This window comes from Leptonotus elevatus, chromosome 19, assembly GCF_054856555.1.
Source record: "Leptonotus elevatus isolate MCC_2025b chromosome 19, RoL_Lele_1.0, whole genome shotgun sequence".
Classification (NCBI taxonomy): domain Eukaryota; kingdom Metazoa; phylum Chordata; class Actinopteri; order Syngnathiformes; family Syngnathidae; genus Leptonotus; species Leptonotus elevatus.
In genome coordinates, this window is record NC_141257.1 from 14,283,362 (window position 1) to 14,308,623 (window position 25,262).

Here is a 25,262-nt window from a genome sequence, read left to right on the forward strand (position 1 = left end):
GCATTCTTTTCTTAGTTTTTTTTGTGGTCTCAGAACAAGTAAATTTACTCCAAAACTGCATGTTTTAGTATTTTGTAGGGGTGTTAGAAAAAATCAATTCGGCAAAATATTGCGATATTACAGCACGCAATTCTCGAATCGATTCAATATGCGGCCAAATCGATTTTTAAACATAAATTTTTTAATGGAAATATTCAACAAAACGTCTTACTTAGGGTTAGGATTCTCACATTAAGCATGGAAGAATGTTATATTAATGGAACATTAAGCCTTAATATTTTATTCCAGTGCTGTTCAAACATGAAACAGACTGCAACCTGTTTGTTAAATGCAGTGGCTCAGTTATAAGCCAGAATTTTCAGATAAATCAATTTTCATACAAATCTTACAGTGTACATGTACAACTTTACTGATTTGTATTTTCAAAATTTGAGTAAAAAAAAAAACGCAATAATCAATTTATAGATTTGTATCGGGATTAATCGGTATCGAATCGAAACGTGACCTATGAATCGTGATATGAATCGAATCGCCAGGTACTAGGCAATTCACACCCCTAGTTTTGTATGTGGATTATTTAAGATTTCCTGGATGGGGTGTAAAATGTCCTCCAATTCTGGAATCATGTCTCTTCTATAGGCTAGCATGGCACGCCTTGTTTATTTTTTTTAAAATAAAAAATAATACAGAAAAATAATGCAGTAATATATACAAGTAATATGAAAATAATTATTTTCAAAAAAAAGAGAAAACTTAAGTTGGAACATCAAACTCAAGTGAGAAAATGTGTGATGAAAATTTTTGGTCCATGTACAATACAAGTAATTCTGTAAATCCAACAATGAGATGTCCATAACAATTAGTCAGAGAGTAGACATTTAACAATGTTTATTGCTGTGCTTGGAGTTTGCAGTAGTGTAGAACTGTACTGCATCACATTTGGGACATTATGAAAGACACCCACAATATGGTTAATATCAGTTCAGTTAAAGTGCTTCTAAATACTATTATTTGCCATTAGACAACGAAAAAAAAAGAAGAAAAGACTGTCAATAAGTATTTTTGTAGTTCATTTAGTGTGTAGTAGTCCAAAGGCCTTCATGTAATCTGCTCCTCTTGATAGGTGGAGGTGGAGATGGAACCGTAGGGGTCGACCACCGTCTGGGCACAGCGCACCACCGTCACCAGCAGGAAGAAACACAGGAGGAAGAGGAAGAAGAGAGCAAAACCCAGATCCACATCCACCTCGAACGGGGGAGCAGGATGTGCCCCGTGGTCCATGTGGCTGATGAAACGGGTTCCCCCCCAGTGTCCGCTCAAATGTATACGAAGGAGACACAGATGACCTCCGTGCTACGAAAGACACCAAGTGTTTGTTTATGCTTATGATAGAAATCATGACATTGTCTGCTGGTTGACAATTTTCAAAGATGTTGCCAGTAACAACAGCTTGCTAACTTTCTCCTTTGTAAACCACACGTTGGCGACGAGTTATTTGTTATGCCTGCCACTGGCATAAATTGAACAATACTAATTTAAACTAATATAATAATAATAATTAGTTGAGAATAATAGACACTTTCACTTTTAACTCCAAGACATATTAGATTTTTTTTTAAAGTCACTGCATACCGAACTGAACCGAAAACCGTCAGCACAAAACCGAACCGAACCGTGGATTTTGTGAACCGTTAGAAATGCATACACTTAATATTTTTAAGATCACCATTTTGTAGAGTGGATATGCAAAATTACTTTTACATATAACTGCATGCATTATATTTTGAAGGATACAAACATTCACATAATTTCATTTTGGTATTTAGGAAGGAACAAAATATTCAAGCATCGCAGACATTATTCCAATTCCAATATTAACCCCCAAAAAATGCACATGCATTAATAGACATCTAACTTACCACATGCCCATTCTTGCACTGCTAAAGTCTCAGCATGAGTCCAAACTTTTGAAAAGCTTCACATCCTTGCGCTGGCCTCTCGGCTACTTCCTTATAATGTCACTTATGTAAGAGAGTTGTTGGTTAGCGCCGCTTTTAAGCTTACCTTCCATGGAAAAACGAGTAGGCTGGAAGCGTACTCGCGCACACCTGGGAGAACATTACACCGTGTTGTTGAGATCATGTTGTACACTACATGTGTGAACAGATTTACGTCCCTACAATTTGAGAGATATTGGCTACTCGTGCTCCTGCAACATTCATGCCGTGTGCTCACATCTTGCGGTCTCCTCTGCATCTGTAAAACCCTTATTAATACTTGAGTGGGAATTCGATAAGTCAACAGCACGTAAGTGAATCAAACACCCCGCACACTTTTGTCCTCCTGTCAAAAGGAGGCTTTTCCAAGTTACCTATAAGATTGTTTAAATGTAGCAGATGCTGAGTTTAGGTATTACACAAGGGTGACTATGTACCGGGGGGGGGGGGGGGGGGGTAACTGATTTGGGATGATAATATGGACAGGGGAAACAAGAGATGCTATCGCAATTGACATGTGGAGCCAGCGGGGTAGAAACTGACCCTGCGACATTAAAATGAAGTCCAGATGAGCGTGTGTGTAAAGTGATCGGCCATTGTGTGCAATCAGCCTAGAAGGCCCTTAAGGTTGCGTGCCAAAATGAGGGAGGCGAGGAAATTAAATCTGGTTGTAGGATTTTGAAAGAATAAACACACGCTCAACTTTCTCCAACTTTTTATATCATCTATCACTCAAATGGTTGTCAGCTTGCAAATATAAAAACCTACTCGACACTATTAGTTTTAAGATTTAATTGATAATGGTTCTTTGTCCAAAACCTCTGGTGTCCACTGTGGCCTACCTCAAGGTACCGCTAGTTGTCTTGGCCCACTTCTTTTTTCAGTTTATACAAATTATTTACCCTATATCAAAATAAGTCATCATTTGTTATGCATGCCAACAACGCTACAATGTATTATTCAAGTCCAAATGTAAAATAAGTCTCAAATGTAGTGGATAAGGAGCTATTCTCAAATGGGTGAAAATCTGAGATGGCAAATCCAGGTCCAGAAAGTAAAAACCCTGCCACAGTTTGGCTTTACCCCCTTGTGCTTGCTAGCTAGCTCCCTAGCCGGTAAAACAAGCACCCGGCGAGCTAGCTAGCAATATGGCAGGGTTTTTACTTTCTGGACCTGGATTTGCCACCTCTGGTGAAACTTATTAATATGATTTTAAATACATTATCTACAAAACAAAATCTATAAATAACAGCATCTAATTTGTTGTGAATGTTTTAATATAAGAGATACTGTAACTAGTTTCCTGCTTTCACACTATATGTAAACTTTAAACTTTCTGTCGGTACATGCGGCAAGATAGTGTCAAATGACTACTTTTGTCCGAACAATGCTCATGAACTAATTCCAAATTGTTTTCTTGACACCAAGATGCCAACAGATGGCGCTAAAGCTATTACATTAGCCTGAGCACACACACACACAAAACAAAACAAAAGAGCAGAGGTAAGAAGAGAGAATAGAGACAGAATAGGAAAGAAAAAAAGATACATTGCTACATTCTTGTTTCTGCTATCAATGTCTAAAAGTTGTTTAGTTTTTTTTTTTTTAAACATGGGATAACCTTTGATTTTGTAGTCATCACAGTATCACATATTGCTTGGAATACATGACACTCAAATTCTTAATTTTTAGATAGATTAAATTACAATAAAATAATCAATTTAAACAAATATTTTTTAATCGACATTATAACATTATCATTAGCAAAACAAACAAACAAACAAACAAACAAACAAACAAAAAACACTTTTTTTTCTTTCTTTTTGGAAACAGAGCTGTTTGGAAGGAAGCAGAAAACAAATGAGGTGAGCATTGGCCCAGTGCGCGACAGTGCTTATTGTGTAGATGCGTCGGGGCACAAAAGATGGCATTTAGTAACAACTGACACTCTAAATGACAAAGGCACTTGTAAACCACACGTTGGCGACGGGTTCCTTTAAACAGCCCCTTCATCCAATTCAACAAATGAAGCTCTTTTTGTTAACATTGAACCAAAACACTGACAAAACAGAAAAAGAAAACTAGGACCCAAACTGCAGATGAACATCAATTAGATTGGGATCCAAATGCAATCCTGAACATACAGTACGGTCTGACTACAATTAAACGGATCCATAAAGTGCATCTTTGGTTATAGAAAACACTGAAAATAAATTCTACCTACACGTTCCAGCCCATAAAGAAGGAACACTTTTTTTTTTCTTTAAAGGTTTGGGTTACGCTGAACTGTCTTTTCTCATTTAAACAAAACTGGAAAACAAATACAACAAAGCAAATAAAATCACAAAACTAAAAATATATGTTCACCATCAACAAAAACAAACATATTAAAATGATTTTGGACTGCGTGTGCATGCTTTGTTTACAAAAAGGCACAATTCGACCTTGGCAGCTCTGTTAAAATTCTTATTTCCCATTCAGTATTGTGCTTTGAACATTAGTGCAACAAACTCACTAATACGTGTCAGTATATTGACTTAAATGAGGAAATGGTCCATACTAAGAACTGCCTTCTTTGTACCATTGGCTTGAGTGGAATTAGCCAGGTTTAAAGACAATACTACTTCGAGGAGTGTTAACCAACGCTGTGCGGGTATTGAATGCCCGTCCAAACCTCAGCAACAAAACACTTGCAATAACAAGCCACAAAGTTACCAACAGATTGGCAACAACTAAATGTGATGAAATGAAAAAGAGAACAGACCTCACCAACTAAGACACATTAGGGTGGTCTTGATTGTTCTGTGGTCAATTTCCAGTGCTGTAATCAGAATGGGGACTCTTTTATAATGTGTAAGAAAAGTTGTGTTGCCACACTCCTATTCTTTGGATTTCAAGTGAGGGACGCATGCAAGGATCCGGTTTCCCCACCTTGCACTGCTTTCAATGGCCACTCAGTCCATTTTTTGGGGGTTGTTGTTGAGCGGGGTATGGCCGTTGTGAATGTGGCCATTTTTCAAAGTTCTGTTCCGCTCGCCGTCTTCATCTTCGGACTCGGTCTCTTCTTTGTCGCTCCGCTCATCCTCAACTATGTCCTGTCAAAATAAATACAATGGTACAGTGTCTGTTGTGGTGCTTTAGTCGAGATTTAGATTGAATTAAGATTTTGCATTAACGCGATTAGGGAAAGACCTGTTATCGGATGGGCCGATTATCGGTGCCAACATTTGGCATTTTGACAAATATCGACCTTTTTATGATGAATGCTTGCGAACGTAGCAAATTTAGGGTTTTCATTAGGATTTGTGAAATGTTCACAGACAGTTTTTACTTGTCACAAAGAAATTTCAAACATATTCAGACAAATTTTCACTGTCTGCAAAGATCTTTTGAAACCTTTTACAAACCCTGACGAAAACCCAAAATTAGCTACATTTGTATGCATTTGTCGCTTAGTGAGATACAGGGAACTTTTCATTCATGGATTTATTTAAATTTCCACTGTATAAAAAATGATGCTGACACAGGGAACTCCCTACAGTTTTTATTTTTTTAAATAAAAAAAATTAAATTAAATTAAGAAATTATGTTGAAATTTTGGAAAACGTTATTTACAGTAGAAAACTTTAAGAAACTATTTATTGACTTAGTTTTTAATTTAACTTAAAATGCAGATGACCCTAGAAACTCCCTGCAATTAAATTTTTTAAAATATTTTTTAAACAAAGCTGTCAATTCTTTATAGGTTGAAAATAAAAATAAAACGTTTTTTTGTGTTTTTTCATTTTTTATTCTGACACTAGCATTTTCTCTTTTACTACAAATGAATATCGCCCTGTTTTTTGTTGTTGTTTTTTATTCTGACGCTAATATTTTCTCCTTTACTGCAAATGTATATCGGCTTGAAATATCGGTTATTTGTCTCCTTGACAACTAATAATCGTATCGGCATCGACCTTGAAAATACAATTTCGGTCTACCACTAATTACGATCATAAAAACATTATAACCGAAGAAAACAATATTGCAGAGAATGGCGTGGTGTGTGTTAGTAAGTTCCTAAATTATATCAATGATTACAACCTTCTTCGTTGGTTTGTTTTGTATATTTTGCCCTTACAAGGAAGGATGTAACGATATCCAAATATCAAGATACGATAATATAACGATATGAAGCTCACGATACGATAATTATCACGATTATGTGGGGAGGTTGGCAATATAAAAAAGTCACAATATTGGAAAAAAAAAAGAAAAAGAACACAATAGTGTACATAACAGCAATGCATAAACAACCTATATTACCGATATAAACCTACAATCTCTAATAACACTTAATATTTCAATATTAACTTCCTAATGCATGCACACATTGATTTTCTCCACATATTGACCTGGTTCACAAGCATATTACGTTTCCCTTCATTTGATGATTAGCGTAAATTTTAAACCTAGAACAAACAGCCCAAATTTGCTTTGTGAAAATTAAACAGCGCTAATAAACTAGCCACCAGAGGATGCTAAAACTGCACAAACTGAAATCAACCAGATTTTTTAAAACCCTCGTAACGTAAACATTTTCTTTATGACGCATAAGTGTGATATCTAAGTCATTTCTGAATATTCTTTTTTACTTGCGACCCCTCAAAATGTTCAGTGGCATCAGGCCTATCCATACATATGTAGTTTTTATTTATTTATTTGTTTTTGATGCCGTCTCTCGATCCCAACCTTGCTTTCTTGTTTAGTATAAGAATGCGGACATAGGAAGCACATAAGTCAGCTCAACCAAAAATGATAATTAGCACTCTGGTGCCATCTGGTGTATTATGGCTTTTATAACTCTAATGTCAACTTTTTTTTTTTTTTATATGTTTAGTTGATGCCCCAGTGAAGGGATAAATTGTGTAATCGCGGGAAATGCACTATAACACATGAGGTGTACAGTACATAAAAAAACATGACAAATTATGATTATAATGGGAGTCAATGGGCCAAAATTTTGACTATGTACTATGAAAATTTGTTTCCCACATATGACAAAAATAATTTTGAGAATTTGGACGTCGCCATTTTGAACTTCAACATGTTTTGAATAATGGGGTGCAACAGTCTGTTTTTCCTATTCTTATTTTTTTAGACATGTTTCAGGGAGGGGGCGGGGGGTAATGTTTATAAATTGTGATTTCAATCATCCAAATAATCATGATTAATATTTTTTCCCACAACCAGCCAGCCCTACTAATAGCATTTAAACAAGTGCTTCTTACGTTGCCGGGTAGGAACTTGATGACCATGCGAATAATGAGCGCCGTCCAGAAGATATGTAGAGCCAGCAGCACCAACAGCAGACCGTTGAAGAAGTAGAACCCGAAGAAGGGCTTGTAGATGGTTAAGGGGTACACCAAGGTCGCATGTATGATGCTGCACACAAGAACAGAGCGGGCAGTCACAACCACCTACGCTCACCATCAAAAGCCCATTGAACCGCACTGAGATGGTGGATAATGTGCCTGTTGTTATGATGGACATTGTTATGCTGAATACGCACAACAGAAGCTTTTGCAAGATGGACAAGGCAGTTGTGCGCCAGTTTTTATCATAACCTTTTGAACTCAATGACTCATTCTAAATGCAAGAAGAAATTATTGTGCAATACGATATTTACCAGAAGGGGAAAATGACGAGGCGAGAGATGATGAAAACAACAGCAAAGACAACGAATATGAAGTTGCACGTCTTCTTCCAGCCGGCATAGTTGAACATCTTGGCTGACTGACAAGATGGGAAGGCACATCACAGGGTTAACATGACTATTATGGGGTTTTGTTCTATAAAACAAGAATTGATTAGTTGAATGAAGAGGGGTTGTTTGCATACATTATGGTATCTGAAAAGCAACACTCTCATGAATAAGAGCAGGGTGTAATACCTCCATGAGGTAGTCAGAGGCATCATGTGCTAACATGATCAAAGTCCCTCCCCTGATGTAGTTGACCAGCCAGGAGAAACCGATAAGCACAATGGTGGCAATGTGGTGAACGACTTGTTCTTTAAAATCCTGCAGAGAAGAAAACCAGAGAAAAAAAGAAAAAAAGTTACAGGTAATTGTACTGTGCTTGGTGACTTATTGATCAAGCTGTAAAGATCAGTCACTGATGTTCTGCTTTTACTAATGAATGTTCAGCTTTTACTAATGAATGTTCAGCTTTTACTAATGATTAACTCCTGCTCCTCAACAGTATGGTGGATTAGAGAGCAGTGCAGAACACCACCAAATCAACATAAAATGGGGAATAGGTAAATTGAGCCAATAGTTGTTGATCCTGTTTCAACATAATGGCATCCCGGAAAACCACAGACAGCTCAGTTAAATCGCGTGTGACAATGTCACATTGTATCAATGATGTCACTTTTGAGTGAGCTCAGTTAAAAGGGGAAGTCAACCCCAAACAAATTTTTGGACAATGGATGGACGTTCTATGCAGCCCCACTAGTCTAAATATTGTAGTCCGGTTAATATTGTGTTAGTGGAATATGAGTTAAGCAGCAAAATCCAGCCATTTTATCCATCCAGGGGGCAGCCATTTTGCCACTTGCTGTCGACTGAAGATGACATCAATGTTGCTCAGGTCTCAGGTAACAACTAATCACAGCGCAGCTTAAGAAAACAGGTGAGCTGTGAGCTCATATTCCACAAATGTAATATTAATCAGAATGTCATGTTTAGACGAGTGAGGTCACATACAACATATTACTGTCAAGAAATGTTTAAGGTTGACTTCCACTTTAAATCACTTGAAAGACTCTGACAGACAAATTCTCAACATGGCAATTCCATATCGGAGCACAATCCCTGATGATGTCACTCTTGGACTATTGCTCAATTTTAATAAGTGCTTTCAATTTTGAAAGGCTCCAAGTTGACTTTGCTTTCGGTTTGATGTTTAACTAAGAATGTCTAAACAAGCAGAGGCCAAAGTACCAGTGCAAGGCGAGATTGGACAAAACAAGCCAGACCAGCTCTGGAAGAACATTCTTTGGACAGATAAAGATCACCCTCTACCAGAAGGATGGCAAGAAAAAAAAAAGTAGGGAGAAGGCATGGTACAGCTAATGATCCAATTCCAAAGCATACCACATCATTTGTAAAACAAGGTGGAGGAAGTATGATGGCTTGGGCATGTATGGATGCTACTGATCTTGGATCTAACAGAACAAAAACAAAAAACAGAGAGAGAAGCACTCTTCTATTCTTCTCGTAAAAAAAAAAAATCTAGTTTCTTATCATAAAATGGCCACAAAAGGGCGCTGTCTTGAGTACCGATACTTTGAAATAAGGCTGTGTCTGGCAAATGTCAGGCAGTAACCAAGTTTTAGAAATGACAATTTTGTTGTCAGTTATTTTATTTGTCCAATAGCTTTTGAGGCCCCGAAATTAAGGTTTGTATGTGTTTTTGTTTCGCCCACTGAATTACAGCTGAAAGTTCGCACTTCAAATGCAACGAAATTGTTTCTTTTAAAATACATTGTAGTAGCGTACTTTGCTTAATTATGCTTTTAAAAATCTATTTATGCTCATTGCAGCTTATAATTTAGCATAATAAGGCACAACTGTTGATCCGCCTATTTGCTTTGAGCGGTTCTATCCCGTGTGCAAAAATGGCAAAGCTGTCTGCACCACACGACGTTTTCCAGCCCTGCTCCAGTCACACATTAACTCACAAGGCACCTCGTGAAAGAAACACATCACCAGCCAAGTATGGCCTCTCATGACTCTTACCAACTGCTATGACGTAAAAGGCCTTTGTAGAAAAAAAAAAAAAAAAAAAAACTTAATTTGGCATTCTCACAGTCAGCATCCTATACACATGTAAGCCAAAACTGTTTGGTTGTGATATGGTGAAAATATTGAGTAGACGGTCCACGTTGCCTACCTTACGCTTGACATCAGATGCCACACTCACAAGCAGGGACACATAGAAGCCCAGTTCAATTATGTAGTACCAGTACTGAGATGGTAGGAGTGGCTAGGATAAAAAAAAAACACACATGGATGTTTTAGACTTACAACAGAACCGGATTATTTTCAAAACATTGAAGAAAATCAAATAAGAAAGTATAGGAAGCTTCCCAAACATTAACATACCATTTTGGGGAAGTTATCCCACATCCTCTTCATGTCATAGAGCCATGGTTTCTGAGAGGGGAGAGACAAGAGTTATGATCCAGCCAGGACATTTGTGGGTATCCATTAGGTTCCACTTGAGTCAAGATCAATATACGTGTTGCCAAGACAACAGCATTTTCAAGAGGATAACTTTACACTCACGTCAATAAGGGTTGCCAGGCCAGCAAAGAAAGCAAAAAGATAGAAGGTAAATCTCCAACTGGAAAAGAAAGTAGTTGTCACACTGAGGCAAAAATTCATTCTTGGCACTTACAGTAAATTAAACCGTATCTCACTTATCACCTCTACTTACCACTAATAACTTCCTCCTACTTGATGTCATAAGAAAAACGTGTAATTTGTCTCTACGTCGATAAAAAGCATCCAAAAGCATTCATTGCTTTCGGACTTCTCAACACAATTTTGCTGATTGAAATTAGGGGTGTCAAAATTTGTGTGTTAATTTTGAATTTATTTAAAGTTATTTTAACGACACGTCAAAATTTAGCAGTAATAAATTTAATAATAATGCATATATTTGTAGAGACTGCGGTCAAGTTGTATTATACAATTTTTTTATTTCACAAGTTACTTCATGTTAAAGATTAGATTAATATGAAAAGAAAAATGCACTGAACTGTCACCAATGTCCTACAAATGCAATTATGCCATCTAGCGGCAGAAAAATGACCTTAACACAAATCATTACACACAAAAATTTTTTTTACAGGGAGTCCTCAAGTTGCGGCGGAGTTCCGTTCCTACGCCGGCGATGTAACACGAATTCCGACTTAAGTCGGATTTTACAGTTAAAGAGGATATTTATATCAAAATACTTTATAATATTTTGTGTTTCTGCACGGACATTCATTGCTGACGGACAGCAGAGTGGAGCTAATACAAACTTATACACGGAAATGTGACGCGCCTGATGGCGAGCCGACCTGATTGATGGACATACGTTGCTGGAGGTAACAACAACACAACTTTAAATAACTTTAAAATGGTGTGATTACTGTGGGAAATTAACGAAAAAGAAGGCGCTACGGTACGGACAATGCACAGGCGCCGTAAAGTCGAAATGACGTAGGTCGCGTTAGTGTAGCATGGGATACCGGTACCAGTACCATAACTTGATGAACGGCTCGGTATAAATTTTTGTTAGCACCAGTACTTAAAAAATTAATACGAGACAGCTCGCCAACTCTGTTTCAAAGGTGGGTACACATACACGCATGGCCGCCTGTCTACCGATATTCGGAAAACGCCTTGTGTGTGAGAGGGCTCAGGCTTTACTCACAGAACACTGAAGCGCTCGCTGGCCGTCCACTCCTCGTTGAGAAGTAAGACGCGCAAACATTAGTGTCATATGGAACTTTTTTTCCTTACATGGCCGACAGCCACGGCAAACCAACCGACATGATGTTTTGTAACAAGACCAAAAAAAAATTGCAGAGAAGCAGACAAAAAAGCAACAATCACTCCTGGCCCTGCAGTGGACTCAAGGTGCGTTCAATGAGCAGGCACACAGTAGGAAATCATAGGTATGTATAGAAAAAGCCCAGATGACTGGCAGAGCGACAGTTTGTGACTCATTTTTTGACACGTCCCTTAAAAAAATAAGTAGTGTGTGAATTATTTTGTTCCCAGTTTGTAGTATTTGATTACGCATTAGACTAAATGGGAGCGTAATGGAGAAGAGCAGAGACATGCATGCACACTCAAGCAATGTTACATTGAGTCATGGGAGTGCAACTGTATTACCAATATTTGAAACGGATGACATAAAATGCAGTACTTCAAGAATATGGCATGCAATGTGAAAGCACATACAGTATATACACATATATATATAACATGTATACATCCTAATAGTTTGAATTAATTAAAAATATAAATAATTTTGCTACTTTTGCTGATGTTTTAGATTTTTGTCGAGGTACCGTTTCAGTACCGGTATTGAGGTATTTTTTGCAGGTATAGTACCGAAGTCAAAATTTTGGTATCGTGACATTAGGTCTCGTAATACGTAACTCGAGGACTCCCTGTACATCTTTTAAATTTTAACTCAATTTAATGAATTATTCTGAAATTACGATATCAATGACTAAAAGATGCAGCCATATTTGTATTAGCTTAACATGTTTTCCTCACTTTTAACAAGAGTAGGAAAATTTGGAAAAAAATATTTTGTTGTACATTTAGAAAAGATGTAAAATTTGTGATTAATCATGAGTTAACTATTGAAGTCATGCGGTTAAAAAACAATTAATCGACAGACACCCCTAGTTTAAATTAACCAATCATGATAGTGGGGAAGACGCTAGTCCAAAGCAAAAAAATGTAAATTCTTAACTGTTATACAACTATAAAGAGACACAAACCAGTGAAATATAAAACAAAAACATCTATGGAAGTGTAATGGCTAAAACAGACAGATATACAGTAATTAGTTGGTTTACATTATACACAAGAGTTGTGGGTACCTGGCTTCCTGAAACTTCTTTATCTTGCTGGGACGCTCTTGGTTCCGCCGCTGTTTGAACCATCGCTGGACCTGTCGAACTGAGTAGTCTGTCTGTTTACTTAACTTTTCCAGGGCGCTCTGAAAACAAGCACGAGAAGAAGTCAGTGCTGTTCCTGAGTGTTTAAATACTGTCAACATCAAGTGGAATTTGGTAGTTGTGTTGTTGCCAAATAACACAATAGCTCGCTAGCTATGTTCCTTTGTTTACCTGTGTGGGATGCTTAGATGTGCTGCAGAAGTGGGCCTCCAGTAAGGGATTCAAGGTAGGACAAACACGTTTTTTGTCCCTCACTCCCAACAGAGACGCCAGAGGAATCGCGACCCACCTGAAACAGTAAAACTTGTCAGAAAGGTTATCAGGCAAATGACGGTCGGTTACGCCCAATCATGATGACTTACCTTTCAAATAACGGTCTGATAACCAAGAAGCAGACGGCAATCGGGATGAAAGCCCAAAGGTCCGGTAAGTGAGGGAGGACGACATCGGGGTCCTTGAGATCGGCCCAACCAAAGCCTTTAGGAAACCAAATCCAGTCTGCCCATAGACACTCGTTTAGCCAAGACAACATCCTGGTAATTAAAGAAAACAAAATGCTGTAACAGTGAAGTAAGACGTTCATGAAAACCCATCTTTGACTCCCACCACACAAGGTATCCTGTGACAGCATTATTTTAATTATTGACTTGAGACCAATAATTAGATAACGCATGACACCGGCATGTGTAGATAAACTTTTTCCTCTTTCTCTTTCTCATTCTCAATAGATTATGAGTGCGCAAGACAGATTCTACTTAATCTCCTAAAAAAAAAATATCCTGAACGAAGTAGAGATAGACCGATATGGTTTTTTTCAAAGCCGATACTGATTATTGGTAGTCAAGAAGGCCGATAACCGATATTTGGAGCTGATATTCATTTTCAGTAAAAAGGGGGAACAAATATTGGCATACAATTTTTTTAGAATACAAATGCCAACCTAGACTTTGTAATGTCTTAAAGTGGCACTAGGGAACTTTTCAACCTTTTTAAAATATTTCCATAACTCTTCTCATGAAACATAAACTTAAAACCAGTTGAATGGTACCTTTGCCGTGGCCTAAGGAGGTCTGTATAATTTTTACTGGCACTTAGCAACTTTGAGGAGGATGGTAGGAACACTGCCACACAAAAAAACTACAAATGTGCTGACTGCTTCGTGGCATACGTCACTTCCCCCTTTTCCCATTCGTTACAAAGACAGAAGTCAATTTGAATGTCAACGCTCCCTGGTGTGAGCTCAAAAACAACGCAATGCGCGTGTCCTCTCGGGAATACGGTCTTCCTTCAGGCATAACATTACCGCTTTTGTCCATATGGCATTGCCATAATTAACGTCCAAGAATGTCCAAGAATACCAACAACCATTTGGGTTTCAGATCAAATGATGAATATGAAACAACAGATAGGAATCCCAACTTTTATTTCATGGTGTTCACATCTGAATGTGTCAAACATCTCAGGACATACTTTTGGAGAGGCCTGGATACAGTGCTTGATGTAATGTAACATATTCAGGTTCAGGCCTCAAATTGACTACAAATAAAAAGTGAAAACAAATTCAACCATTTTAGAGCAGTTCTTCAGAGACAAAATGGCAAATTCTAGAGAAAATATTACCACCTACAAAAATCTGTCTGAGTTAATGTAATGAAGTATATGCAGCTTTAATTGTGAACCAGTTGGACAGCTACTCGCGTTTGACAGACTGCACCCATGAGGAAGCAAAGTGCATTCATCTAAAGTTGACGTCATGCGCTTGCAATTTTGATCTCTGAAGAAATTGACCCCCCCAAGCACATTACTGTATATACCTTTTGGAATTTGCTGAGATGGCCTTACTTTACCTTTGACGCCCTCGGCGTGATATTATTTGGTCACTATTAAGTAAATAAGGTCCATTAATTAAATCTTGTATCAGAGATCATAGTACAGTATCTACTTGGTATCACATCAAAATGAAGTCTTGCCATTTTATAAAACGCAAGTGTGGACTTTAAAACCTATCAAATGCCAGTTATAGAGTCGTGGTGACCCTTGCAGTTCATCTCATTAAGTTAATCATCATGAGGATTTCATTGACCCCACTGCGGCCCATTTGTTACCACCCATCTGCCTCCATCAATATGTCTGGCTCATTGTGGTACAAGTGACCAAACAGGAGAGGAGACAAAGACCTTTCTGTTTTGTAGATTAAAACATGTTAATGAACAGAGTGTTTTTTTAGTCAGATCTGAGGGAAATTACGAGATCTGTGCGTACAAACGGAAATTTTTTAAGGAACTCCAAGGCAACCTTCGAGCCCAAGAATCATTAATTTACAAAGTCATTTTGTCTAGTAGTTATCTTTATCAAAACTTTAAAAAAATAAAATACATTAAATGCAGTGAAAACTATTGAATCAGAGATTCAGTTGCGTGTTATGGCTGCCGCTTCTACCTCCAGAAAACTTCCCTTTATAGTTTAAAATGGCTTACTTAAACCAGAGTCTCTTGCTGTACCATGGCCATAGGTAGAACCTGAGGTTGGTTTTTGTACCAATAAATCCTCGTTGGCTGGGACAAGCTGCATCGCTTTTACTAGCTAGCTATTTGTTGCCGTGACAGAGTGTAAGGTTGGCAGCAAAATATCATCAGTATGAAAAAAATGCAGCCAAAATAATGTATGTCTAGTAATATAGGTCCGTCGCGCAAACAACATTGGGAACCACCACTGGTGTAAGGCCTTTCTGAGTGTGTTTTCTCTTTTTTGTAGAATTCAATGAGTCTTGGGTAAGTATACCAAAGCATCCATTCACAATCAATCAAAAACCCATTTGGCATGCCGTGTTTTTGTGATCTTTCTTATCCCAACTTGCGTGTGGTGGGTGTGTTAGAAGTCCTGTTACTTGCGGCTCCGCTAACCACATGATCCACAAGTGAGTGACGGCAAACTAACATTACATGCTGTTCATCTGTTTTTCTTTTTTATATATTTTTATTAAAATTTTCTTGAAAACGTCTTGGGTGGCCCACCCACGTATTAACATGGTGTGGGAAACACTGAAGTATAAATCAGGCTTCAGATTATTTTGCTTTTAATACTTGAATTCAAGTTATTTGTAACCAATGAATGTCTGGACCCCATGGACTTTAATATTCAGAGTTTTGTCAGGCTTTCACTGCAGCTACATTTACTTGCTATTTCTGTGTGGAACTTGCTGCTGTCACTTTTCTCTTGAGTGTGTGAAAAGCATGCTGTATTGGCTTGAAATCAGTTTTGTAGTTAGCCACCTGTTGTAATAGAATGCCAAGAACTTGTCGAGGAGAATCAAATTGTTTTTCTATTGTGACTATATTGAAATAGATCATGAGTGAGAGAGAGACAATATAAAATCAAACAAAACAATACCACTGATTATCATCAACAGTAGTGGTTTGTCCCATCAACTTATTTCAGGAATGGCAAATTCTGAATGTCAATAAATATCATGACATCATACCACCAGTGGGACACACCAAAGTCCAAAGAGTAGAAACACAATCCATTAATGGACACTTATTCTTGTTGTCAATCAACTGCTGTTTATATCATATACATCCTTGCTCCAAAAATACAAAATAAAAAATGGAAATTTTTTACATTATTTGCAAGTTAAAAATATGATAAAGAAACAAATTCCAACACTTCAGAGTACGCTCCAACCGCCTGTTTTAGCTAAAGATATTACCAAGCTTTCTCCGACAACAACAAAAAAATATATAAGTTACTTTCATATACTGATAAAACGTCTTTACCCATCTCGAAATAGGAAACAGACTTGTCTATAGCTCCGGAATCTGACTTTTGGATTCAAGTTTGTGAAAAAGTTTTTAAAATGACAAAACACACAAATTTACAATTTATCCAAGATAAAATTATTCATAGAACATACATTACTCAATATATGATGAAGAAAATGGGACTCTCAGACTCCGACATTTGTCTCCAGTGTTTAAAAAAAACTACAGACACTTATTTTCATGCTTGGTTATGTACTCCGGTTATGTGTTTCTGGACTAAAGTCTTAGAAAAACTTTCCGCTGTCTTGGACTGTAGGATACCGTGCTCTCCAAACTTGTGTTTGCTAGGTGACTTAACAACAACTGACTTACCACATAAACAATTTCAATCTATACTTGTAGCCCTTACTATCGCAAAAAAAACAATTCTTGTTAACTGGAAAAATAAACAAACTCTGAATATCGACCAATGGTCTAACCTCCTCATAAATCACATTTTAATGGAAAAAATATCTGCCTCAAATAAAAACCAAATGTCAAAATTTAAAGAAACATGGTCTACGTATATAGATTTTTTTAACCTAAACATGGTTACTTAATTCTGCCTGTTAGCGAGAGCCACAGCAGCGTGATAACTTGCATTGATGTTTCTGTATTTGCCAATTTGTAACTAATGGTTGTGTTTTTATAGTCAGGAACCCGGCTGCTGCCAGCGGGATCGAGCGGATTCGCCTCCGATGGGCACTAGGGGTTGACATTCGGATTCACGGCATGCCAGTGGGTTAATTCTGTGGGTGCTGTCCCCCCCTGGCTGGGCGTGGGCGGGTCTGCCCCTCTGTTGGCTGCTGGGTGGCGGCTGCGTCTTGGCCATTCCCTGGGTCTCTTGGGGGGTGCTGCGTTGCGGGGCTCTCCCTGGTGTCTGGGGCGGCGCCGCTCCGGCGCGGTCCGTCGCTCTGGGCCCGGCGACGCGGTTCGGGGCCTGTGGGCCGCTGGGGTGCCCCGTGGTTCCCTCTCCCCTCCCCCTTCCTGCCTCTCCCTCCTCGCCTCTCCCCGCCCGTCCTCCGCCTCCCTGTCCCTTCTCCCGCGTCACCCTTCCTCCTCCTCTCCCCCTCTCTCCCTGCCCTTCTTGTCGTCTCCGTCCCCCCTCCCCGGTACGCCTTCCTTCCCCTCCCCTGGGCCGGGGTCTCCATCCATGGCCCGGGTCTCGGTGCTCCGGGGGCCGGCGGGGCGGCTGGGGCTGGGTTGGGGTGGATGGCGGGAGCGGGGGGGATGTGGGCCGGTGGGGTGCCTGGCGGGCCTGCAGTGCCCCGTCCTGCTGCGTTGGGTCGGGGGCGCGGGCCGTGTTGGGGTGGGGGGGCGCTCCTGCTCCTGGATTTGCTCTCCGGCCGGTGGCCCTGGCGGGGCCCGGGGGTCGTCCTTTGGCGCTGCCGCGGCCTGGGGGACCCTGAGGTGTTGCGCTTGCTCTGTCCTGGCAGGGGTCGACGGCTCCCCTCTTTGGTGGAGATTTTCATGCATGCCAGATCCACCACACCAGCATCTATCGAAACTCAGACACAATCTGCTTCCTCCTCAGGTCATTGAATTGGTGGAGGCTGGTGTCTGTGGATCTCACTCGGCTTTGTCTGTCCTTCCTTCCTGTCCTCAGTCTCTCCTTCGGTCTCTTGAGGTCTCCCTGATTTTTTGAACGGTATGGGATTTTTTCTAATAGGTTTTTGGTGAGCGAACAAATACACGCACGCACAAAAAAAATTATATATATATATATATATATATATATATATAAAAGAGCAATGATGATGACATTTATAAAAAAAAAAAAAAAAAAAAAAATCAACTGCTGTGTATACCCCAAACCTCCTCTCTGTCCATTTTTTTTAATTTGTCTTAAAAAAAATCTATTTCTATGGCTCTTGACGACGCATTGTTTTAGTATTTATTTTTATTTTTAGTAGTTTACTTTTATATGATCAATTTATTGTTTTCATGTCTAATCTTTACTCCATGTACAGCACTTAACATGCAGCGATGGTTGTTTCTTGAGTGTTCTATAGTCCTTTTACAGTTGTTGTCATCAAAGGTTACGCACACATCATTGACTCAAAACATTTGGAGCCATACGTGTGGGGCTGTGGCTGTGAAGATTTTTCAAACAATATCAACATGCCTAGCTGTTGTGCGTACGGGTGTGTGAATCGGAGTAGAAAGGAGTTTGTTTTTCTCAATTCCAAGAGGAAAGAGGCCATTTCAGAAACACCACAGGAGCCTGGGTGGTGACGGTGTGCTCCATATAGAGGGATCACACTCCTCAGCCTCCCTGGTAAGGTCTATTCAGGGGTTCTGGAGAGGAGGGTCCGTCGGGAAGTCGAATCTCAGATTCAGGAGGAGCAGTGTGGTTTTCGTCCCGGCCATGGAACAGTGGTCCAGCTCTACACCCTTGGCAGGGTCCTCGAGGGTGCATGTGAGTTCGCCCAACCTGTCTAAATGTGTTTTGTGGATTTGGAGAAGGCGTTTGACCGCGTCCCTCAGGAAGTCTTGCGGGGGGTGCTTTGGGAGTACGGGGTACCGAGCCCCCTGATACGGGCTATTCAGTCCCTGTACGACCGGTGTCAGAGTTTGGTCCGCATTGCCGGCAGTAAGTCGGATTTGTTCCCAGTGTGGGTTGGACTCCGCCAAGGCTGCCCTTTATCACCGATTCTGTTCATAGTTTTTATGGACAGAATTTCTAGGCGTAGTCGAAGCGTTGACGGGGTCCGGTTTGGTGGCATCAGTATAGCATCTCTGCTTTTTGCAGATGATGTGGTGCTGTTGGCTTCATCAAGCCGTGATCTCCAACTCTCACTGGAGCGGTTCGCAGCCAAGTGTGAAGCAGTTGGGATGAGGATCAGCACCTACTCTGTACTGTCACATAGGACAAGAACCCTCCAAAATGTAGATGTTTTGCCAGGTCTTATGTGTGTGCAAAGTTTCATGAGTATTTATTAGGGATGCACCGAAATTAAAATGTTTGGTCAAAACCGAAAATGAAAAATGCTTGGCCGAAAACCGAAACACCCCCCAAAAAATTATGCCAATTTTTACTATCATTGCATTTCTTTTTTTTCTTTTGGCTTTTCCTTTCAGGGGTCGCCACAGCAAATCAGTTGCTTCCATCTAAACCTGTCCTCTGCATCCTCTGCTCTCACACCAACTACGTTCATGTCCTCTTTAACTCCATCATTAAACCTCCTCTTCGGTCTTCCTCTAGACCTCCTGCCTGGCATTTGGAAACTCAGCATCCTTCTGACAATATACTCACTATCTCTCCTCTGGACATGTCCAAACCATATCAGTCTGTCATTGCATTATAAAAATTTTAATATTATAAAATATTTATTTAGCACTGGCAAATAAGGGTTGAGCATTTTCTGGCGGTCCGATTGCACTTTTTAGTCTATGTAGTTCACACAGGCAGGGACGAATGCGTGCGGCGCACTTAAAATCCGCACATTCACATATCCACCAACGTATAAAAATAAATTAAATACATTTGTTTGCACCAGCTAATCGGCTTCGGGAACGGACTGCAAAGTCACACAGCGTCCTGTACAGGTCTGTAGCCACCCTGAAATAGCGGTAAGTGTTTCCGTGTTGATAGCAATAGTGCTATCATTAGCTAAAGTATTTAGCACAGCCACCGGGAAGCTGGTAAAAAAGTGGAAGCGTTCGAGGGGCTCTTAAAAAAAAAAGGGAATGCACTGCAGGAGAAAGAGTGGCTCACCTGTACTGGCAGTACACAGCAGTACTGTATTTTTTCTCACGCGGTAAAATGCCAGCAAGAAGCGAGGGGGACACTCACCCCCGCGTTCACAGTTTAATTCAAACAGACGCTTGATTGCAGCGTTTTTTTTGCTTGCGTCACCACAACATCCTATTTTGGCCATATTCTTTCAGCTTTAGTTTTATTTCGGGCGAGAGTTTTCAGTGGCCAAATATTCGGTACATCACTAGTATTCATTAAAATATGACCTCTGCTAAAGGCCAAAAATGGCGCGCAATTCCCAGAATAAATTCAAAATGGTGGAATTACTGTTAGGTTTAGCATATGGCAGAGGTGTGGACTCAAGTCATGTGACTTGGATGTGAGTCATGAATTTGACGACTTTAGACTTGACTTGAAAAAATGTTAAAAGACTTGCAACTCGACTTGGACTTGACCAACAATGACTTGAGACTTCACTCGGACTTGAGCCCTTTGACTTGAAAAGACTTGCTTCTTCCACCAAAACAAAAAGATTTAAATGTATGTTAACGAGTAAGTGTGTGCGCGCGTGTGAGCTGGGCTGACAGCGCCGTCATTCAGACATGTCAGGGAAGCCGCAAAGGCGCAAACACACCCCTCCTACGCTAAAGCAAACATAAAAATAAAGCTGACCAAATAATACATTGACACCAATGCAAGAGACTTGGTGGTTTTACTTTGAAGTCTGCCTGCATGGTGGTGTGAACGCCAGCGTGAATACTTCCCGCTTGCATTATCGACGGTTTTATTGAAATGACATATTTTCTACCACCATTATCATAATGTCACCCCGAAAGTATATTTAATAGCGAATTTAGGACGCGAAGAAACCGCAAGTTAATTACGGCGTCATTGCACGATACAGTACAATTCCCCGGCGTTCGGTCAACAAAAAATGAATTGCAGTATGTCCAAGATTAGATCACTGAGGGAGAGGCAACAACTTCAAACTTCATTCAACATCTGAAGTTCAAAAGATGGTAAGTAAGCTAATGTTAGTTGTTTATCGGCCAATTATTGTTGCTAGCTGTGTAATTAATGAGACTGTCAACTAACTGGTAACACATTGCAAACACTAAAATCTGTTGCACCATTCTGGGTTCATTCTCTGAGTCCCTGACGCCTACTTTGATGCTCATCATAAATAATATCATCTATGATGTTAAAATGACTCAAAAGGACTTGAAACTCAAAAGTGTAGGACTTGTGAATCGCTTGAGACTTGTCAGTCTGACTCGAGACTTGACTCGGGACTTGAGGCTTACTTGTGACTTGCAAAACAATGACTTACTCCCACCACTGGCATATGGCAACAGATACTTTTGTTGTAGGTCTTAGGCTGATAGATATCACAGGCTTCAGGCCTTTACTTTTCAGTAGACCCCAAAAACTACATGTTTTTCTTTAACCATTAACATTGCATCATTAAAGTGAACAAGCCATTTTCACCACTTTACATCAATAGTTCGTAGAAATGACACCCAAATGTGTGGACTGACCAAAAGTATATAATGTAAGTGAAGAGGTTTCATCCCAACGCTAGCAATATGCTTCCCAATTTTCACAAATCTAGGAAAAACATACAACCAGAAATGCTTCGTTAAAAATTTGTAGAGGGCGCTATTGAGTTATTTATTGAAAATTGCACTCAAATGTTCAGGGCAAGTCTGATGTGTATGCAATTTCATGAGTTTTAGCCCATGTTTACACCCTCAAACCACATCAAGTTTGAAGACAATCGGATAAATTCTGTTAAAGGACTTTGTTAAAGTGGAAGTCAACCTTAAACATTTCTTGACAATAATGTTATATGTGACCTCACTAGTCTAAACATGACATTCTGATTAATATTACATTTGTGGAATAAGAGCTATGAAGCAAAATCCAGCCATTTTTATCCATCTCAGAGGCAGCCATTTTGCCACTTGCTTTCAACTGAAGATGACATCAATGTTGCTCAAGGCTCAGGTAACAACCAATCACAGCACACCAGTTTTCTGAAGCTGAGCTATGATTGGTTGTTACCTGAGACCTGAGCAACTGTGATGTCATCTTCAGTTGACAGCAAGTGGCAAAATGGCTGCCTCCTGAGATGGACAAAAATGGCTGTTTTTTGTACTCGTGCATGGCAACTTAAAAAAATAATAATAATCACCAGGGCCGATGTGTGAAAGTTTGGTGAGTTTTCATTTATGTTTAGTTCTTTGAAAATCTGATTGTGTGGAGTATAATAATTCCTACAACAACAACAAAAACAGGGACCTTGCAACGGTCGCTGCTCAGGCCCTAACTAGCAGACTAGTTGGCTATGTTACTCACCCTGCCTTGCTAGTAAAGTAAGCTGTGAGGATGTCCTTTCTGTTGACGATGACCCTAGCATCACAAATTTCTGTTTTGTGTCCTTTTTGGTCAAATGTTTGCTTGTAAAATACAAAACTGAAATCGAAACCACTATCCAAACAGTAGTCGGCTCGCAGTTTTTATCGGGTGTAAACTAGGTTTCTCTACTAAATGAAGATGTATATCTGGCCACTTTGTAACAGCTTCCTCCCACTATCATCTAACGATCGGAAAGTTGCTTTCCATCTGGCGTTAGTTATCTTAAGCAATTTTTTCTATTGTTTATAGTGGGCGTGTGTTCATGTTAACGAACCTTATCCTCTTTTCTGCTCCAACAATGTGCATGCATCCTGATTACATCATCTTTGTTTACAAACAGTAAAGGGGTCTAGAAATAAAACTAAGTTGTGAGCAAGTGAGAACAGGCAATAAGAAATACTTTAAATGTGTTTTTAAAAGTTTTAAGTGTGTGGGAAGGCTGACAACTCATTAAAAAAAAAAATCTGCCGTAGGTGAATCAGGAACACATCCCCTGTAATTTGGTTGACTGTTGTAGTATAGTACCACAACTTTTGACAGAGATGATGCAAAACATTATACCTTACGCAAATGAAGCAAACAATGCTTGCTGTGCAGAACCAGAAATGTCACAGCACACTCAAAAATTACTGATGTAACGCACTAAGATAATGTTTGCTGAATAAAAACTTTACGTTATATACATTTTACGTTATCTAAGTGGTTCAGAAAATGGATGGATGAATAATTCTGTTAGAAATCAAGCTGGTTGGAGCATCCTACTGCTGACTTTTAAACCGATGTTGTAGTTGCTGTGCCAGTCACAGCTTTCTACGCACTTTGCGTAAAATCTTTGGGAGTGGTTCTGTCCAAAAGACCCCCCGACACACACACATACACGCACACGCACGTGGTGCAAGCGGGGATTCTCCCTGGACATAGCGGAAAAAGACGTTGAGAAATGGCAAGGCAATAAAACAAAGTTGTCCGCCTTAAATGGCTATGCCATGAGTAACTATCAGGTGCGACGGCGCAGTTTACGTTAAAAAATATAAACTTTGCGTAAAATGAATGAACGTAATGTGCCACTTTTCTGAACCCAATAACACCTTTTTATTTATCGTTCTCACCGAGGGGCAATTAACATGAATAAATAATTGCTTTAGTGCGCTTGTCTTATCATGGTTGTCCTGAACAAACAACAGAAAAGACGACAAGCTTGGGCCTGTTAGCTAGCAACTCAACTTTGTTTTTTAGCTCTTTTCCGCCTCTTAAGTTTGCAAGCTAACTGTCACGGGTGCTCTTCGCCCCCTATGTAATGAAACGACACCACGAACTATTTCTAATGTAGTAAACAAGCTCCAGTGGAACTTGTGTTTTAATTTTAACAGAGGAGTCAATGGCCAGTGTAAATTCGAGAAAGCGTCCATCGAGTAACGGTGCTGTCGCCAACTTACCTCCTCGGACTTTGTACGGCCAGGTAGTCAAGTGTTGTCTGCGGCGTTTGTAGCTGCTTGTCTTCTTTTCCTGTTCAAGTAAATTTCATGTACGCTTCCCCATTCAAGCCACTCGTGAACATTCAATGATTTGCCAACTGCCCGTTTCCCTCTTCAGCTCAGGTTCGCCTCATTCTCTGGGGAAAATCTGTCGCACTTTTACTCCATAGCACTCTTCTTTTGAAGTGGGGGGTTCAGTCCTATCAAAAGAGGAAAAGTGGGGCGATGTTGACTCTCTCACGGTCGACACGGATACTTATCAAGTACGCAAATAAGTAATGAAGAGAATATTCCGGTTGGAACTTGGTAGTATGTTTAAAGTGGGCCGGGGGCGGGTAGCAGGCTGGTGAAAAAAATGACGTGAGACTCGGATGAGGACTAATATTCGTCTCTGTGAAGATGGACTTCTCTTTTTGGCCTCTAGAGGGCGGCAGAAACAATTACACTACCAGATCATTTCAATACTACTGACTGTATACTGTGCAGATATTGTAATTTAAAAATAATAGTATGCTCTTTGTCCTCACTAGTAGGACAATTCATCGCACTAGTAAAACGGCTGAGCGTGCTAGTTGTGGAAAACTTTGACCTTAAGTTTATTCAGATTAAAAACAAATTTTATATCCACATAAATGCTCAAAATGGCTTTTGATAACAGTTGTCAAATATCACAATAATACAAACAATACATTATAAAGTGTACATACTGATTTATCTTCAAATCTGCTGTTTGTGTTAAAAAAATATATAATCTAATTCCTCTTCAAAATTGATCGCATTTATATATATTTGGGGAGAACAGCCTCAGAACACACAAACTCTACACAACCAAGGTCGGAGCCCGGATTCAAAACCTTGACCTCTGAACTGATGGGCGAGTACTGATACCTGGTAGTACACAGCATATCTGTCAGTGTTAAATTTCCAGTGTTCCATCAAATATGCAGTAAGCAGTGTTATTTTAACACTGTTAGGATAAAAAGTTACACTGTCAGAGTACATTTTCTTGAGTGGTGGTGTAGATGTTGAGTGTAACCTGAATAGCACTCACTACCTTGAATGTTAAATTCACCACACCCTCATTTCCTGTGATTGAGAAACTTTCACTTTCCAGCACGCTGTCGACATTTCAATAGCG

The 25,262-nt window shown here is 39.6% G+C and overlaps 2 protein-coding genes across 3 annotated transcripts; both read right to left on the reverse strand.

The window, feature by feature from the left end:
• Positions 1–871: 871 nt before the first annotated feature.
• LOC147158092 (cortexin domain-containing 1 protein) lies at positions 872–3,084 on the reverse strand. Its single transcript, XM_086063161.1, has 2 exons — positions 1,920–3,084; positions 872–1,353 (listed from the first exon to the last, which is right to left on the reverse strand). The coding sequence occupies exon 2, from the start codon at positions 1,279–1,281 to the stop codon at positions 1,099–1,101; it is 183 nt and encodes a 60-aa protein (XP_085919287.1). The 5' UTR covers positions 1,282–1,353; positions 1,920–3,084; the 3' UTR covers positions 872–1,098.
• A 629-nt stretch (positions 3,085–3,713) lies between these two features.
• On the reverse strand, positions 3,714–24,474 carry cers2a (ceramide synthase 2a). Of its 2 annotated transcripts, XM_086063160.1 has the most exons (12): positions 24,086–24,474; positions 13,094–13,264; positions 12,903–13,020; positions 12,654–12,772; positions 10,330–10,387; positions 10,147–10,197; positions 9,935–10,027; positions 7,930–8,058; positions 7,666–7,772; positions 7,268–7,421; positions 4,929–5,092; positions 3,714–4,818 (listed from the first exon to the last, which is right to left on the reverse strand). In XM_086063160.1, exons 2-11 carry the CDS (start codon positions 13,261–13,263, stop codon positions 4,952–4,954), a joined length of 1,140 nt encoding a protein of 379 aa, XP_085919286.1. In that variant the 5' UTR covers position 13,264; positions 24,086–24,474; the 3' UTR covers positions 3,714–4,818; positions 4,929–4,951. The 2 variants fall into 2 exon arrangements, with proteins under 2 accessions (XP_085919286.1, XP_085919285.1); XM_086063159.1 differs by having other exon boundaries at positions 3,714–5,092.
• Between the last annotated feature and the right edge of the window lie 788 nt (positions 24,475–25,262).

Excerpts from the sequence above, each read along its gene's own strand:
- cers2a (XM_086063160.1), bottom strand. The coding sequence starts at position 13,263 with ATGTTGTCTTGGCTAAACGAGTGTCTATGGGCAGACTGGATTTGGTTT. Across the intron at positions 10,028-10,146 it reads GGGATAACTTCCCCAAAATG|CCACTCCTACCATCTCAGTA; the intron begins GTATGTTAATGT and ends TTTTTATCCTAG. Across the intron at positions 7,773-7,929 it reads CCTCTGACTACCTCATGGAG|TCAGCCAAGATGTTCAACTA; the intron begins GTATTACACCCT and ends CCATCTTGTCAG.
- LOC147158092 (XM_086063161.1), bottom strand. The coding sequence starts at position 1,281 with ATGGACCACGGGGCACATCCTGCTCCCCCGTTCGAGGTGGATGTGGAT.